Here is a 19,598-nt window from a genome sequence, read left to right as displayed (position 1 = left end):
CAAAATACGAAGAACCGGTAATTTTAAGTTATTTCTTAAATGATTGCTCTATATAACTACCTGCTAAGTTACCCAGCAAAATAAAAATACTGTGATTTTTCCATTCTGTAAAATTACTGATAACCTGCTTCCCTTTGAGGCTGCTAGGCTACAGACCTTCAATAAATATTAAATAAATTAACCACATTAAATAACTAAGGTAGACCTGCAAAGTATGATTAAAGAGGTCTAATGGTAAAACGTTTGCGACATTACTGAAACTTGCATGAATTTAATAACAAAAAACTGGGTTTGCTGTGATATTGAAGTATATTACTAAGATTTTTCACTCCTGAAGATATATGTGAATGTAATGTATCAAATATTTTCATAACATTTCTCATTACAATTCAAATTACAATTTAGAAAAGCACAAAAGTTTAGAAAAATGTTATTCACTTTGGTAGTTTACTTCTAAAATCTCAAGTTCCTCATTATTTAAAATGTGAAGATTAGAGGGGCTCCCAGGTGGCTCAGTCAGTTAAGGGTCCAACTTCGGCTCAGGTCATGACCTCTCGGTCAGTGAGTTTGAGCCCCGTTTTGGGCTCTGCGCTGATAGCTCAGAGCCTGGAACCTGCTTCAGATTCTGTGTCTCCCTCACTCTCTGTCCCTCCCCCGTTCACTCCTCTGTCTCTTCTCTCTCTCTCAAAAGTAAATAAACATTAAAAAAATTTTAAACACCGAGAGAAAATCAAATTAAAAAACAAAATCTGAAGATTAGAAAGAACAAGATAAGTTTTCAATTAAGCCAATGGCTAGAAATGAGGTTTTTTTTTTTTTTTGAAGGAACCCAGATCTCTAATTTCTACCAAAATGTAAGCAAAGACAACTGTTCTCTTCACAATGAACTCATACACTACTTTGCACCATGCCGTTTTACCTTTAAGTCAGGAATGTTAAATTTTGAAGTAATAGCAAGATTATTGTTCTTTGTAGTTGCTGCATGCAATTTCTCCCATGTTTGCTGACATGTTTTCTCCCCAGGAGCAGATATAAGCCAGAACTCAGTCATATTTGTTACCAAGTGTTTCTTTCCAAATCAAAAGGGACTCTGAAAGGTAAAACGAAACAAACAAAAAATACCTTCAATGCCATTTGTTTCTAAAGTATTTCAGAGTCACAGGATAAGTGATAAATATTAACCTTTTTCAAAACGAATCCAGCATTGGCAGCTGATCCCAAGCAGAGTCAAATGTACCTACCTGAAGTAAATCCACATAAATGGTAAAAGGGGATTTATTTATGATACTAGGGGGAAAAAGATGATAAAAACCTAACACATGTAGTATCTAATTTTTTTTTAACTACAAAACATTCTAAAATGGGAATTATTCAAAGAGGTGCAGCTACGGAAAATACCAGCCACCAAACATTTCATTCCACAAAAGCAGTAGGAAGAATCACAAATTTACAGGCTAATCTTAAACTCTTAAAACAAAAAACCAAAACAGGAAATTTTAAAACATGCATAACTTTTACCTTTGAGAAGGAACTGAATCAATGCACTTGAACAGAAGCCACCAAATAAATTTGTCACATCTGGCTTAGCAAATCCTACAAAGTTAGCCAAATTAGTTATTAATTTTAACCCATATTCAACCTAAGGGAATCTCCTCACATCCCTGGCATATAGTTAGCTGCCATCAAACTTTACGAATTTGCAAAACAATCTTACCAATTGGCCTTACACTTAAAAATATAACAGGGCGGGGGCTGGGGGTGGTACACTATTGGATCTAAGTGAGAGGCTGTGGACCTCCCTCTCCAGGCAGTTCCATTAAGACACAACCAACCCTCTTATACAATCTCTCTCCTTCCCTCCCACGTGGAAAAATAAAAGTCCAGAGCCAAATATATTCAGAATCTAAGTTTAGGTAAAGCACACAAGCTCCTAAAAATGAAAATATTACCGCACCATTATCTCTACTTGAATATGTCTTCATCAGGACCACCATAAACTTTCTACTACCAGTCACTGTCTACACTCTCCCGAATAGAAAAGAACTACCTTACAAAGCTGTCCTGATAACAAAATCATGTAACGAACGTGAAACAACTTTGTAAACTTAAATTTACTTTAAAATATAAAGTATAATAATCATAATGGACTTTTATTAACTTCATAATTTCACTCATCCTATTTTTAGAATTGTAATTAAGGTAATCCTAGGCAATCATTACACAATTGAAAGTGAACACAGATGCCATTCTATATACTTTGCTATCTTTTTCCAATTTCTGTTTATACAGATCTACTACATACCAGGTACTGTTTTAAATGTTTTAGGGGCACCTGCGTGGCCCGGTCAGTTAAGCATCGGACTGCAGTTCAGGTCATGATCTCGTGGTTCGCGAGTTTTGAGTCCCACATTGGACTCTGTGCTGTCAGCTAAGAGCCTGGAGCTGGCTTAGGATTCTGTGTCTCCCTCTCTCTCTGTCCCTTGCCCACTCACATTCTGTCTCTCTCTCAAAAAAGAAGTATTAAAAAAACAAAAAAATAAAATAAAAATAAAAATGGGGTGGAGCACCCGGGTGGCTCAGTGGGTTGGGTGACCGACTTGATTTCAGTTCAGGTCACGATCACAGGGTCGTGGGATCGAGGTCCATGTCCGGCTCCACACATGGAGCCTCCTTGGGATTCTCTCTCTCTCTGCCCCTCCCCTGCTGGTGCTCTCTCTCAAAACAAATAAATATTTAAAAAAATAAAATAAAAATATCTAGGGAAAATATGGTACAACGTTAATAACTGTTAAATCTGGGTAGTAGGTACACGATGTCTGTTAATCTAAAGTATTTGAACTTTTCTGCATACTTGAAATATTTCAAAATTAAGTATTTTTAACTGTTACAAGAATGTAATTACTTTACAATAAAACAATGTTTAGCAAATTTATAAATTTTAATGGACTCTCAAACAGAATATCCAGGGAATAGTCTTGTTACTATGTTAATCCCCCAAGCACAACTTTTCTGTTTTAAAACTAGTCAAGATGCTTTCTAGTCTGTTCATACTGTGTTATGACCAAGTATAGTAATATATTGAACAAAAACCTTCCTGATGTCTTGGAATTTTTTGTCAAGAAATACTTCAGGGTCAACATATTCAGGAACTCTAACTGCATAATATTGTAAAGGTAAGAGCTTGGGCTACACTTGTATTAACTCCAGAGTCCATCTCAGTAAGTTGCTCTTTAAATTCCTGATGAAATGTTGTGGTTCTATCTCCTGCTTTCCTGTCTTCCCCTAACCCGAATCACCTCACCTAAGCTGCTCCAAACCTTGCTATCCTTTCATTTGCCTTTGGCAACTTTGGCTCTGGCTTTTCCCCTTCTCTGGTCTCCTCCATCTAATATTCTTGCACTTATCAAATCTAGTTTTTTTTTAGCCCAAACACCAGTCATAGCACTACCTTAAACTTTAAAATTCTAAGTTGACAAGAGAATTCATAACATCTTTAAACCTCTTTTAGTAATCCAGATCTTCTACATGATGGTAGTTTTTGGAAATCTGAGGTTTTATTATATTTATACAAGCAGTTTTGTTAAAGTGTATCTGATGACATTTTATACCTCCTCTCCCTTCCAAAATAGCAGGTGATTAAATCAATAAGTTCTTTCTGATATTTTAAAATTATCCAAAGTGCAGCTTCTTCAAAGACTGTAATAATATGAGCTATTACAGTAGATGTCACTATCATACCATTTAGAGTTCTAGAAAATCTTTTTTATCCAACAGGTTTCCAAAGTATTTCAAAAAATAAGAAAAAGAACCCCATTTTTCATCTATAAATAACTGCCCTATCCTATTTCACTGAGCTATTATCAGGACCAAATAAAATAATGTCACGATGATTCTAAGCAAAAGTAGAGTCTAGAAATGTCTAGGAAAGAGGTACCTGCTGGCTCAGTCAATGGAGCATGTAACTCTTGATCTCCAAGTCATAAGTTTGAGCCCCACACTTAGCCACCAGAAATCATAAGTTTGAGATTGGTTAAAAAAAAAAGAAAAGAAAAGAAAAGAAAAAGGAAATGTCTAGGAAACTTACAGAAAGTACTCTAATTCCATTTTAAACTGGAGCCCTCTCTAGGGCCTAATTGTTTGGATATGAGGAGGAAAAGGTGTTCTCTATGTTTGGTATTATGTTATACACATCTCATATGCTATCTCATTTAATTCTCACGACAGCCCTATGAGCTAGGTAGTAATACTTGGGAGAGGTTCTCATTTACCAAGGCCACATGAGTGGCAAGTGGGGTTCAAATACCACGGAGTTTGACTGTAAAAGGCTATGTACTCTCTATTGTGTCATACTAGAAGAAAATGTTCCGCACTCAGACCCACATGAGCTCCGCTATTTGAAGAATCCATGCGTAACCTTAAACCCTTTTGTCCTGCTTCCTTCTGGGCTCCAAGCAACCAGTAGGCCCAAGGAATTCTAAATAAATTGAGCTTCCCTTCCCTTTTCTTTTCATCTAAGATCATCAGAATGATGATGTTGATGTCTGGAACAGCAACGCCCAGCACCCCAACTATGCTAGCTCCTAGAAGGAACAATGATACCTCCAAACAGAAAGCAAAAAAAAAATAGTTTCAAGAGATATGGAGATAGAATTTAAATTTAATTAAATTTAAAAAGAGAAAAACAGCACAAACTTTAGAGTCCCATTAATAGTTAAACTCCTGACTCTATTCCCTCACTAGTTTCCTCATCTGTGGAATACTATAAATCTCTTCACACAACTGTTGGAAGGAATCAACAAAATGATGAACCTAAGAATTGCCTTTGAGAACAGCATCAGTAAGTCTTATGCAAAATTCCTTTTGTTCTGTTTTTGAACAATGTCCACTGTTACCCTGTGGACACAAGTCACATAAAAAAATTTCTCCTTGAGGGGCACCTGGCTGGCTCAGTTGGGAGAGCATGTGACTCTTGATCTTGGGGTCATTGAGTTCAAGCCCCACACTGGGAACAGAGCCTACTTAATTAAAAAAAAATTTTTTTTTTCCTTCAAATTTAAAAAACTTTAAGCTCAGCTCCATATAAAATTTATCTTTGCAGATGAATATACATATATCTTAAATGAAATTGTATTGTTAAACACATTTCCCCTTTTATCTCAGCTGCACTGAAACAGTCAAAACTGGGTGTCCACTGTTTATCTTCTCATCAAGAACCTAGACATTTCTATCTCCTCTGAACGCTTCAAATGACTTCTGTTTTTATTCCTAATCATTTCCCTTTTTTCATCTTGCATATTGGAAGTCAGGCATAAATACACACGAATCATATGTTTAACAAAAGGGAAAATTAAAAGGTACCCTAATCAAATGTTGGAATTCCTCAAGACTCAGACCTAGGTCTGACTCCCTCTGTTATATTTGGGTATAAACATGTGCATGCAATTTTTCTCTTGAGGATGTTATCTGTAACAAGACAATTCCAGGCTAGATGCTGAACTCTCTCAAATTTTTACCTCCAGCTCAGACTCCTCTGCTGCATCCAGAGCCATACCCAACAAGCCTCCTCAACTAACTACAAGACCTCTCCACTTGGAGGTCTCAAAAACATCTAAAACCCAGTGTTTTTAGTCAAATTCATGTCTTCCCCCAAACCTCTTCCTACTCCAGTGTTCCCTGGGTTATCACAAGTATACCCCTGCAACATTAGACAATTAGAACTGTCAAATGTCATCAAGATAACAGCCAATACTTACTGGGCACTTCCTATCTCCTAGCACCAATAAAAATACTTCATATATATTAACTCATTTAGTATGTTTAAAACAACCTTATCAGATGGGTAGTAGTTGCAAAGAAACCAAGGCACAGAAAGTACCTCATATGAGATATACCACAGAATGGATATCATACATTGTGACAGTATATATTATACGCTACAGATAAATATATTATATGCTCTCATAGCAGTTTCTTTTTAGTATTTCCCTGAGGGACACTTTTTATTCAAGTCTTTCTTCCAAATAAACTGCCCATTAGAGTTGGTGGAAACCATGATAATTTTTGCTCACAACTCAGTACCTGGCACAGAGGCCAGTATGTAGAACCTCAAAAAGTACCTACTGAATATTTGTGAATGAATAAATAACTGTGAGGGTTAAATGAGATAATCTAGTTAAAATATCTGGTTTATTACTGGTTAGCTCCCTTCACTTCCCCTATATTTTTAAAAATCAACTTTATGAGAATATAAAGTTTCATGAGTTGTTGACAAACGTATACACCTGTGTAACCACTACCACAACCAAGATTTAAAACATCTCTTTTGTCCCAAAGCCTTCCCCCACACCCAGTCCCAGTCAACTCCTACTGCACTGCCAGCCCTGGGCAGATGCTGATCTGCGGTCATACGACAGCTCTGCCTAATCCAGAAGTTCGCTGTGAATGAAAATACATCATGTACTCTCCGGTATCGGACTCCTTTTGCTCAGCAAGTCTTTGGTATTTGTCCATGTTGTATCAACAGCAGTACATTCTGTTTTACTGCTTATTAATTCATTGCATGAATGTACTACGGTTTGCTGACCTATTCGCATGTTGAGGGACATTTAGACTGTTTCTGCTTTGGACCCATTGACAACAAAGGTGCTATGAACATTCCACGACAAAGCTCTTTTTGAAAATATATTTTCATTTCTCTTAGATAAACATCAAGAAGTGGAATTCCAGAGCTGAATGATTAGCGTATGTTTAACTTCATAAGAAGCCGCCAAACTGTTTTCCCAAGCAGACAGGCCATCAGAAAGATATGCAAGCTCCAGGTGTTGTATGTGCTCACTCAGTGCTTTCAACTTATCAATTCTGATGTCTAATTTACCAACTTTTTCCCCATAATATATGCTTTCTGTGGCATAAGAAAAATTTGCCTATTCCATGGTCACAAGGATTTATCCAGCTTAGACTTCATTGAGCTTCCTGAATCTGTGTTTACTTTTCATCAAATGTGAAAAAATCCCATCCATCTTCTTCTTCAAATTTTTTTTCTGCTTCCCTTTCTCTTCTCTTGATACAAAAATCACACATTAAACCACCTAATACTGTCCCACAGGTCAAAAAGCTTCGATTCATTTTTTTTTTTTTTCAGTTGTTTTCTATGCTTCAGTTTGGGTATACTCTTGCTCTATCTTCTAGTTTGCTGAACTTTTCTTTAGAGTATCTGCTATTCATCTCACAAAGTGAATTTTTCTCTTTAGATGTATTTTTCAGCTAAGTTCCATTTTCAAAAGCCTTTCATTTTTATCCTCATTATGTTCCGTTTTCTGTTAGATCACTAATTCACAATGTTACATTGCCAATCACTGGATTTTGTCGTCTTATAAGAATGTTGTACTCTCTTCTGACAGGTACTTGAGAATTAGCATAATACACTGGAGGCTTATTTTTAAACTTTGTTAGAATGTGTCTAAAGCTAATTAAGCTCTACTACTAAGGTCTTTCTGGGGATTCTAGTGAATGCCCTAGGTATTCAAACACTTCCCAGCCCCATGTGCCCTGGACATTGTTCCACTTAAAGCTCTCTAGTCATTCTTTGCTGGTCCTCCTACAGAGACCTATATACAAATTTTGGGTGTTTTTTCTGTCTGCCTCCCTCCTTTCTGACAATATGATCTGCAACTTCCAGCCAGGTAAGTGTTCCCCAACTCCAGTCTCCTCAATTCAGCAAGACCAACATGCTCTACTTGGTTTTTCCTTCTGAGACCATGATCTAAAGAGTGACTCCAGACAGAAAGTAATTCCAAGTAGAAAGCAGAGGAACTATGGATCTCGCTTCATTTGTTTCCAGTCTCTCAGTTCAAATACTACCTGTTGTCCAATATTTGGAAGAATTTTTTCATACATTTTGTCCAGTTTCCTAGTTGTTCATGGTAAGAAAGCAAGTATGGTACCAGAAGATCCATCATGGCCAAAAACTGAAGTCTCATCTAGTTTTGTTGTATAGACTGTTCATCAGTTTTTGTTGTAAGTTATCTGACTGCTCTGTTTGTTTCTATGTAGGGATCCAGCCATAACCTTCCAGCCTCACTCAGCAGTGTTTTAACATTTAATAGAAAGCAGGAGTAACAACAATGAACCTGAGAAATGTTAACAAGTTTAAGCTGACTGTAGTAATACTGTGAACACAACAATGAAAATGTACTGCTTTAGTAATATGGGGAGAAATTGTTCATTTTTGTTAAAAAAAAAAAAAAGAACAGATGGGGCTTGAATTAATGTCCCACACATTCATACATGTTATTACTTCCAAAATGTATGGCATGCCGACATGATTGATAAAACAAATTCATTTAAAACCATTAAAAAGACATAATAACTTGCTATTAGTACTTTCTCCTCAATCTAAAATAACTATACAATACCTGAAAGACCAAAAAGTTTTGTGCTTAAAAAGAGACAATTTCTAGAAGGCAGTTTCAATATTTATCAAAAACCATAAAAATGTACACATGTCCCAGCTATCCCAACTTAAAGAAAGGAAAGGATGTATGTACATGTGAACATTAAATTATAAAGAAACTGTTAAAGATTACCTCTTGGGAGTGAATAATGAATGTTCTCATTCTTCCTATACATTCCTGTTTCCTAAGTTTTCAATAATGAAGTACTATATGTGAACACACACACGCGTGTGCATACACACACACACCCGACACAATTTACTTAAAAAGGCAGTATCCTCACACTTGAAATCATGTAAAAGTTTAGAGACCACTAAATGGCATGGTAACAATGAACCCTGGAGATAATACAAAAGGGCAATGCTGGTTAGTAATAGTTACGTCTGAAGCATGAGATCAAGGTTGGTAAGCAATCCTTTTATCTCACTGGAAATTACAGCCAGAGAAAACCCAAATGCCAACTTCAGGAAGCACAATGTAATGGCCAGAGCACTGCACTGAAAATATGAACACCTGAAATCTAATTCCAGTTCTGCTTATCATTGTCTGTGTAAGTTTCTTCATTTGTAAAATGAGAGGACTGGATACGATATCCAAGATCCCTTTCTCCTCCTCTATTCCATTAATCTATACAGGGTAAGATCCAAGAATTTTTTTTTTTTTTTAATATTCTTGCTACATCCCTCAGGTAATTCAGGTGATCACCCCGGTTTCAGAACCACTGTCCTAAAATAGGCATTTCCGTGATTAAGTAGTGGATTGCGTACTGATTATATGGTGAATGTTATTAAAAAAAATGGTAGATATTCTTTAATAAGATGGCTAAATGTCATATCATCAAGAATCATACAGTATTGCTAGTTCTATAATACAGAAATGGATTTTTGTTCTGTGGAGTTTAGAAACCCACTTTTTGGGGTGGGAGGGAGGAGAGGGTGGGTGATGGGTATTGAGGAGGGCACCTTTTGGGATGAGCACTGGGTGTTGTATGGAAATCAATTTGACAATAAATTTCATAAAAAAAAAAAAAAAAAAAAAGAAACCCACTTTTTGCATGCTTTCCATGGCAGGTTATAAGCTTAAAATGTGAAAAGCAATATGATACCAAGTACAGAACAAAACAAAATCTGAGTAAACTCTTACTTTGCTCAAGAAATGTGAACTTTTATTTAATTTATGAAGGACAGCATTCAGAGGATTTTAGACGCCCTACATAAAAGTCCCTTCCTTGACCACAGTGTAGAATCCAGATTCATTCCCAAAACTTCTCCTTAAAAATTTTTTCCAACTCTAAAAAAATTGCTGTAGACGATAGAAGGCTGACTAACTCACAAAAATGTCTGCCCCTACTTTGCTTCTTTCCTGGAAATAAAACTCAAATCTGCCAGTCTTCACTGTCATCACTACTGATGTCCTTGTCTGAGTTTTTCTACTTTATCTTCACAATCTTCCTGAACTCTACCAATCTTGTCTTCAGGCCTGCCTCCCTTTAGTCCTCTTTCTACTTGCCTCCGCTCAGTCCATTTTGCACAAAACAACTCCTTTCCTGTTTAAAACAACTCAAACTTCCCTTCACGAAAAGATTTCCCCAACTACACCCAACCATGCACTAGAACCATTATTATAATACCAAACCAGTATGTCCCCCTCAGTATGTTCTCCCTCAACCCATTTAGAACCATGTAATTAACTAACTGCATTAAAGCAGACATCTATTTTGTGTTTTGTCACATGTCTCTTGCTTGACTGTAATTGTTTTCAATTTAGGATCATATCATTTATCTCACCAAACGTTGTGGGTGCTTGAGTTTCCAGAACCGTAGTGGGATCTAAGAAGCAAAACAAATAAAATGAACTCCCTACCGTGAAGGAGCTTACAATTTTGAGCATGCAGGTCTGTATGAGTAGGTAGGTCTGTGTGTGTAGCTAGGGGTGGGAGGGAAATTTAATCCAGATGACAAGATAGAAAAGAAAAATCAAGGCAGCATCCAGTGGAAACACAAGAGAAACACTGATCAAATTTTTAAAATACTTCTATATTGTCTGACTGCAGTAAGTATGCTGCTTTTAAAAACAAACAAACAGTGGGGCGCCTGGCGGCTCAGTCAGTTGACTGACTGACTTCGGCTCAGGTCGTCATCTCACAGTTCATGGGTTCAAGCACCACATCAGGCTCTCTGTTGTCAGCAAAGAGCCAGCTTTGGAGCCTGTCTCCTTCTCTCTCTCCGCCCCTCCCCCTCTCTCAAAAATAAACATTAAAAAAAAAAAAGAGTAACAATTATTTTTCAAAATGGAAGAAAGGAGAGAAGAAAGGAAAACCTGGGTGCAAAGCTCTGAGACTATTTACTGTTACCAACCCACTGCTGGGAATCTGAAGGCCGTGGATTATTTTCCTACCACAATTCACTTGAAAATAAAACAAAAACAGTAAAGCAATAACTATCACAACATAAATGGTGGGGATAATAAGCTCAAACAGAGAGCTGCTAGCATTTCTTTTTGAAGGTATGAGCCGGACCCAACTTAGGGGCAATCACAGAAAATATAGCACCCCTGTAAGTGCTCCAACACTGAACTGACTTTAACTCTTTCAGAAAACAATACGTTAATCTTTGAAATGCAACCACCTTTCACAATAAATAAATTTTTGCAATGAGACTGAAGGGGGTCTACATGCAAAACCACCTCCTTTTCAGTCCTTGGGAATACAGGTTTACTAAATAAAGTGCCTATTTCAATAAGCACGAGAAGAAACACCTTGGATGTCAGAGAAATATCACATAGCCTTCCAACTGTGATTTAAAAAACTAATAAATTACTTAATAAAATTAAAAAAAAAATTTTAATGGGGGGCACCTGGATAGCTCAGTCGGTTAAGCATCTGACTTCAGCTCGGTCATGATCTCACAGTTTGTGGGTTTGAGCCCTGCATGGGGCTCTGTGCTGACAGCTCAGTCTGGAGCCTGCTTCAGATTCTACGTCTCCCTCTCTCTCTGTCCCTCCCCTGCTCACACACTCTCTCTCTCTCAAAAATAAACATTAAAAAAATTAAAAAGAAAAAAGAACAACTTTTTCCTCTTTGAATGTTAAAATTCTACTCTTCAAAACAGAACCATCTTGAGATTGTGGGAAGGGCTTGGCTTACTGGTATAAAACTTGTTTAAAAGTTTCTAGTAACTAAAAGGGGAATTTTACCTTTCAAGGAGTAGTCTCATGACTCATACAGAATGAAACTTAAAAACTGTCAGAACATATTTCTTTAAAAAAGCCTTAATTTTTGCTTTCTTCTGTTTTCAACTAAAGTATTTAAAATTGTTCTATAATCCCATTACAGACTACCTGAATTTCATGCCATAAATACATTTAAAGATGGAAGACAATTTCATCTTTAATAGACATAGTTTATAAATGATCATCATTTTTATTTCAGTTGGCTAGAAACAATTTGTAAAAGCCAAGCCTGGGGCACCTGGGTGTCTCAGAAGGTTGAGCACCCCACTCTTGATTTTGGCTCAGCTCATGATCTGAGGGTCATGGGATCAACCATGGGTCGTGGGTCACCTCATCTGTGTCAGGCTGAGCGTGGAGCCTCCTTGAGATTCTCTCTCCCCCTCTCCCCCTCAGCCCCTCTCTCCCACATGTGCTGTCTCTCTAAAAAATAAATTAATACTAAATTGGCAGCGCCTGGGTGGCTCAGTTGGTTACGGGTCCGACTTAAGGCTCAGGCCACGATCTTGTGGTTCATGAATTCAAGCCCCACATCAGGCTCCATCCTGACAGTGCATAGCCTGCTTGGAATTCTCTCTCTCCCTCTCTCTCAAAATAAAGATATAAATTTAAGAAGAGGAGCCAAGCCTTCCTTTTGCATAGATATCTGTCTTAAACACTGAAGGGTTAGGGAGGGGGGTGGTGTTAGGTTGTGTTAGGGAAAATTTCTTGTAATTTCTCGTAAGCTAGACATGGTAAGGAGGGCACTGTACACCTATTACTGAAAGTAATCATCGGACCTTCTGAGCTCCTAGAGACTTCCTCTCTGCCATATGCAACTCAGCAATGACCCAAGGAACAAACAATTCCTTCCAATCCAGGGGAATCCCTGAATCTACACTCATGGCTTCCAAAACGTTATTTCCCTTTTCTTTGGGGTGGGTTTTTTTTTTTAATTTTTATTTTAAGTAGGCTCCACACCCAATGCGGGGCTCAAACTCACACCCTGAGATCAAGAGTCACATGCTCCATGGACTGAACCAGCCAAGCAACCCTGGGCTGGTATTTTGTAACCGTGAATGGACCACAATACCACGTTCAGCCAGAAGATGCTTATGTCTACAACGTATCCTAGCCTGAAATTCATCAAGTTACAGACCTTCAACATGTTAGTTTTCTCCCATTCTTCACTCTAGAAGCTTGAGATTCTGTTTACTGGTAGTGACAACCACTTACTGAATATGCACTATGTGATAACCACTTCAGTATGCTAAGTAATTTTGTGCTTAACTCAAAGAAGATATTACTACCACCCCCACTAGAAAACGACAGAACAGTTAATGAAATTATCTGCCCAAGATCACACAGCTAGTGGCTATACACATTTTACATGCTAGCTTATTAAAATACTACTCTTAACTTCTAGATCCCCAATAACTAACAGAGCGCCTATCACTTAACAAGCACGCAAATATCTGCCCAACAAATAAATGGTAGCACCACATGTGTTTTGCAAGCAAATGGTACCTCTCTCCTCCAGGAGTCTGGAAATATACGGGAGCATTTTACATTCTCCCCGTATGGAGGCCAGACAACAGACAGTCCTGTCCAAAATGCCAGTAGCACTCATACAGGAACACTAAAGTATAGGCTGGTTCATAAAGAAAAGCTTTCATGGTAAAGTTAATCCACCTATTATCAGTTTTAATTTACAAGTAACTTTCTATTCACTGATAGCTTGCTTAAAATATCTTTTAAAAACACATCGGTTTCAGGGGGTGCCTGGGTGGCTCAGTCAGTTAAACATCTGACTTTGGCTGAGATCATGATCTCACAGTTTATGGGTTCAAGCCCCAATTGGGGCTCTCTGCTGGCAGCTCAGAGCCTGGAGCCTGCTTCAGATTCTGTGTCTCCCTCTCTCTCTGCCCCTTCCCTACTTGCTCTCTCTCTCTCTCTCTCTCAAAAATAGTAAACATTAAAAAAAGAAATTTAAAAAAAACAACAACAAAAGAATATAGTTTGCTGGGAATGCAAGCTGGTGCAGCCACTCTGGAAAACAGTATGGAGGTTCCTCAAAAAACTAAAACCAGAATTATCCTAAGACCCAGCCATTGCACTACCAGGCATTTATCCATGGGATACAGGTGTGCTGTTTCGAAGGGACACATACACCCCCATGTTTATAGCAGCACTATCAACAATAGCCAAAGGATGGAAAGAGCCCAAATGTCCATCAAGGGATGAATGGATAAAGAAGATGTGGTGTGTGTGTGTGTGTGTGTGTGTGTGTGTGTGTGTGTGTATACACACACACACACACACAATGGAGTATTACTCGGCAATCAAAAAGAATGAAATCTTGCCATTTGCAACTACGTGGATGGAACTGGAGGGTATTATGCTACGTGAAACTAGTCAGTCAGAGAAAGACAAATATCATATGACTTCACTCATATGAGGACTTTAAGATACAGAACAGATGAACATAAAGGAAGGGAAACAAAAATAATATAAAAACAGGGAGGGGGACAAAACAGAAGCGACTCATAAATATGGAGAACAAACAGAGGGTTACTGGAAGGGGTGTGGAAGGGGGGATGGGCTAAATGGGTAAGGGGCATCAAGGAATCTACTCCTGAAATCATTGTTGCACTATATGTTTATCTGGATGCAAACTTAAAAAAATAAAATTAAAAAAAAAAAGAATATAGTTCCAAAGGTCAGTCATCTCAATAAGATTTTAGAATGGTCTGGGTCATTGCCTGAGCTATCTTTCCAAGGGCACTATGCTAATGGTTTCTACTAGGTCTTAAAAACATTTATGAAATGGGAATCTAACATGAATTAGTTTATACATAAAATGGTATTAAATGTCACATCCAAAGGGTGAAAAAGACTTACTCCTGCAGACAGATCAGAATATGTACAAGAACAAAAACTGTAGCTACCCCTAAACAAACTCAAGTTCAATAGGAAGACTGCTCTGGAACCAGTGGACTACAAAGGAGATCCTGCCGTAAAGGTTTATTTCGGCATTCCAGTTTTGCTCTTTGGCCAATGGAATTATTTCACAAGTTGTGGAAATAATCATAGTATCCAACTTTTGAAGCCCAAAAGTTTCTTTTTAGGTTGTAAAAGCAAATGTAAATGAAGCTCCTAAGACTAACATGCCAAAAATTAAAAACGAGTATCTTCTATCCAGTTTTAAATGCAAAATTACACTATCTAGCTCTCAGCATTTACTTTAGTCAGATGCCAGGTACTGTTTCTTTAGATTTTATCTAGTCCCTGCAAGATATACCAAGAGAGAAAGATCCGGGAGCTCTGAGACACAACCCTGAGGCTCCGCTGCGTCTTCAGCACACCTTAAAACTTGCTTGTTGCCAAAGAACCGTGATTGACAACCTGAGCACTTTGAGCTCTACTTTGTTGCTCATTATCTCCTCCAGCCGCTGTGTACTGACTAGGTTTACCCAAGCTTACAGAAAAGCAGTTTTAAAAGCGCTGACCACCACTGCCAATCCTTTGACGGTGTCCTACTAGAAAAAGTTCACCAAAACTGCTGAATCAAAGATTACAATGTACTTTAGGAAACTCAGCCTTCTCTCTAGATATGATTGTGGTTAAGTATTATGTAGGTGTATCAGCAGGAACAATACCAGGAGTCAGTACACTCTGGAAGTTATGCCACACTGAGACAAAACTGTTTCTAGCTCCAAGGGTCTTATCAGGTTCCTACCTTTACAATGAATAGCATTTTCATCTACCTTCTCTCAAAGACCTGTGAGAACAAGATAAACATGAAAGGTAACTGAGTCCGCCCAGTTACTATTGTTCAATAAAAGGTATTCTGGAGAAGATAACATTACCAGAGGATAAGTCTGAGAGACCAAAGACAGATTTTTGCAAAAGAATCTGTAGTCAACTCCCAAACGATTCCCTGTGGACTTCAGGACTGCTTAGAGGGTAGTTAGAACTCCCCTCAGTGAAGGGTCAATACAGAATCTAATCACTCTTTCCCTTCCCTGACTCCTTAAGTCTTAAAAGTGAATACAGTTAAACCTTCTCAATTCCTTAGTGGAGAGAGAAGGTATCCTGACTTCAAACCCTTCAGTGGCTCTCCATTTCTTACAGGAGGAATCTATTAATTGCTTTGCCATCTCTTGGCAGGAATTACAATGTCCTCCCAAGGTGGTTTCCCCTCATTTACTTTTGCACCCTCCACTCTCTCAACAAAATTTTATTTTTTTTTTAATTTTTAATGTTTATGTTTGAGAAAGAGCATGAGTGAGGGAGGGGCAGAGAGAGAGAGGGAGACACAAATCTGAAGCAGGCTTCAGGCTCCGAGCTGTCAGCACAGAGCATGACATGGGTCTCGAACTCATGAGCTGTGAGATCATGACCTGAGCCGAAGTCAGACACTTAAGTGACTGAGCCACCCGGGCACCCCAACAAAATTTTATTTTTATTTTTTATTTATTTATTTTTTTTTTATTAAAAAATTTTTTTTTCAACGTTTATTTATTTTTGGGACAGAGAGAGACAGAGCATGAACGGGGGAGGGGCAGAGAGAGAGGGAGACACAGAATCGGAAACAGGCTCCAGGCTCTGAGCCATCAGCCCAGAGCCCGAGGCGGGGCTCGAACTCCCGGACCGAGAGATCGTGACCTGGCTGAAGTCGGACGCTTAACCGACTGCGCCACCCAGGCGTCCCCAAAATTTTATTTTTAAAAACCACGTCTAGGGGACCTGGGTGGCTCAGTCGGTTAAATGTCTGACTTCAGCTCAGGTCATGAACTCAGGGCTGGTGAGTTCAGGCCCCATGTCGGGCTCTCTGCTGTCAGCATGGAGCCCACTTTGGATCCTCTGTCCCCACCCTTCCACCCTTCCCCCACTTGTGTGTTCTCACTCTCTCTCTCTCAAAATAAATAAATATTAAAAAACAACAACACGTCTAACTCACTTTACTGACTATAATCTTCACTGGCTTCCCTTTACTTTTAGGATAAAAGCCCTGCTGGGCCTGATCCCAGCCTTCCTCTGCATGCCTCTCTCACATAGCTCCCTCCAGGTTTGGCCATGCTAGCCCTCCTACAACTTCTCAAAAGCTTTATTCCTCTTCACATCTCAGGGCACTGACATACATACGCTGTTCTTTCCACCTGGAACATTTTCAGTCACACCTTCTCCTCCTTTCTAGCCTCTTTTCAGCTATCAGTTTGAAAGTCACATGCTCCAAAAAGCCTCCTTTGTACTTTCTAAAAAGGCATCTCCTTTACAAACTCTTTCACACTACTCTGTTATTCCTTCCAAGCACATTTCACACTTGCACGATTATTTATTAAAACCCATCTCCTCCACTTGACTGTAAGCTCTACGAGAGAGATCCTGTTTTCTAAACCTTCATAGCAGCATAGTACTTGGCATATATATATATATATATATATATATATATATATATATATAGCTCAGTTGAATGAGTATCAGTTGAATGAATGAGTAAATATCATTCAGTAGTCTTCATTATCAGACCCCAACTTTATTTCTCACTTCTCTGTAATTCAAATCCACCACAAACCTGGATTTTTTACTCCCCTAGAAGCACTTTCTTCTCATCTTCAGGCCTTCAAATCCTGTGGATTTTCCTCACCTAGAAAGTTCTCATTTCTCTCCACTAGTTCAAATCCCACTGGCTTGCAAAGGCCCAGCCCCAGTTATCTTTCCTCCAGGACATTTCATGATAGTGTCGGTTCATATCTCCATCCCTACTTCACAATTCCAAAGCACTTAGCATTCTTTTTGATAATTTCTTGTAACTTCATAGTACTTCAATGTTTCAGGTGTGTGTGACTTCTCTCCCCAACACTGGTGGGAACTCCTAAGGCTGGACTGTTTACCCCCCACTCCCGCATTCCTAGAGCAGTGCTAAGTTCTGAGCTCTCGCTGAAATATTTCATTTTTCCCTAACATACCGGACTTTTCCTCTGAAAAGAGTATCAGCTTCTATTTACTCATTTTCAGGTGATTCAATTTGCCATACGTGACTCTCTCAAGTTCCTTTGCAGGGTTTCTTGCCTACCCTTCCCCCATTCTAATAAAAAATGGTTTGAGTTCTCTGGATTCTCACTCTTTCCCCTGCCTATAAAGATCCTGCATTCTGTGCGAGAGACCCCTGCCAGTAGTGAAGGGCTCGTAGACCCTTTAAACTGCCATCCCCCTACTCACAAGCACGTACACCCAGTGAAGGCTCTCGAGCTCGCTGTGACTTCACACAACACCACCCCAGATCCTCATCTGGGCCACTCTGTCACATTTCATCCCTCTCAATCAAGGGGCGTGGATTTGCTCCCCACCCTCAATGCAAGGAGAAATGTCCCAGACCCTCACTGTTTTCCCTTCCTGTCTCTGCTATTCCGTACCCCCTAGGGCCATTTCTTTTTCCCTGCTTCCTCTTCCTTAGAAACAGAACCTACGCCCAAGGTTTCAACGAACTGGCGCCGAGAAACCAGCCACAGCCACCCAGCCAGCTCCAACGCCACAGCTTCGGCCCCAGCGCCCGCCCCCATCCCTCCCAGACGGCGATCGCAGCGCAAGGTTCGGCCTGGCCAGGACTCCCCATCCGGGGTAACCATCGCTCACTGACCCAGGAAGATGTCAAACGACGAAGTGGCTGCACTAACAGGTACGGAGGCGGACAGCCCGGCAGACGCTAACGGCTCAGCGCTCCATCCCTCCCGGACCTAAGCTCCGGCCCCACGGCTTTCACGACCCCAGCGTCTACGGAGCAAGTCACGTGCCAGCCGGAGCAATCAGCTGACCGCGGCGCGCGCCGCTTCGCCTACGCGCGCGCCACTGCGCAGCCGCAGCTGCCGTCGCAGCAGCCACCTCCGAGGAGGGGCGGGGCTGGGATGCTGTCCCGGGAACCTGGAAGACCCGGGAGGGCAGGCGGCCGCTGTTCCGGGGTGGGTGGAGTTTGCCGCCTCTCCCAGAGTCCCGGCGCCGTCTGCTCCGCCCCCTGCGAACGTCACCACCGCCATCCCTAACGTTATTCCACTTCTTCAGGTGTCTGTGGGTCAGAATTTGTCTCCAGCCGCCCCCCATACGGGCTATTCCATTCGGGGTTTTCTTCAGACGGCCCCGTTTTCTAAGTAATATCCTTAATAGTTCTCTTCAAGTGGTTCACGTTTTCCTGCCATTCCACTTCCAGTTAATTCCATAAATGTTCGTGGAGCATTTACTGTGCACTAGGCGTTCTGCTAAGTTTTTAAGAATTTACCGGAGCGAATCCCTCCTTGCCACGAGAGCACGTTCTCTAGTTCAGGAGTATGTGTGGCGTGAGATAAACATCACAACAGTCGAAACCACATTAGATCATGGGAAACCGAGAAAGGTTTCAGGAAAAAGTATGGATGGGAGAAAGCATATCCTTAGGTAGCAAGGCGCTCTTCCAAACCCTGCATATTTCATTGGCTTGGGAAAATGGGGGGGGGGGTATTATTCTAATTTAGAACATAGTTTTAGAGATGGTAGAGAACTTTGGGATTTTCTAATTTAGTCCTTTTAGATTTGCAGATGAGGAAAGTGAAGAACCAGAGGTTTACAGGGGTACTTAACACATGAGCATAAAGGTATCTTGTTTTAGATCCTGGCTCTGCTACTATCTGTGTGACCTTAGGCCTCTAAAGTTCAGCTTCCTTACCTGTGAAATGGTGGCAACGATACACATCTTTTAGAGGTTTTGTGAGGATTGAAGGAAGTATGCATTCAGCACAGTGACTGGCACATAGGAAACACCCAGTGAATGGTCACCAGTCTTACTGGATATTACAGGACGGAAGTTTTCTGAGCTATCCTGGGCTTTTTCTGCTCTTGTGTCCCTGTAGAAGAAATTCACCACAGAATTTCTTAGAGCCTCAGTATTATATTGGACAGAAAGTA

The 19,598-nt window shown here is 39.8% G+C and overlaps 1 protein-coding gene across 1 annotated transcript in view; it reads right to left on the bottom strand.

Annotated features, from left to right (window-relative positions):
• Positions 1 to 18,506, bottom strand: part of ATP6V1C1 (ATPase H+ transporting V1 subunit C1) — a 47,918-nt gene extending 29,412 nt beyond the window's left edge. The window contains exons 1-2 of the mRNA XM_043601518.1: positions 18,304 to 18,506; positions 920 to 1,090 (exon numbers count right to left, since the gene is read on the bottom strand). Of these exons, the coding sequence (XP_043457453.1) occupies positions 920 to 1,051 (132 nt within the window). The 5' untranslated portion in view covers positions 1,052 to 1,090; positions 18,304 to 18,506. The remainder of the gene's footprint in view (positions 1 to 919; positions 1,091 to 18,303) is intronic.
• Positions 18,507 to 19,598: the final 1,092 nt, after the last annotated feature.

Source organism: Prionailurus bengalensis, chromosome F2 (assembly GCF_016509475.1).
Source record: "Prionailurus bengalensis isolate Pbe53 chromosome F2, Fcat_Pben_1.1_paternal_pri, whole genome shotgun sequence".
Classification (NCBI taxonomy): Eukaryota; Metazoa; Chordata; class Mammalia; order Carnivora; family Felidae; genus Prionailurus; species Prionailurus bengalensis.
The sequence above is the reverse complement of the archived record's forward strand: the minus strand, read 5'-3'. Positions and strand labels throughout refer to the sequence as shown.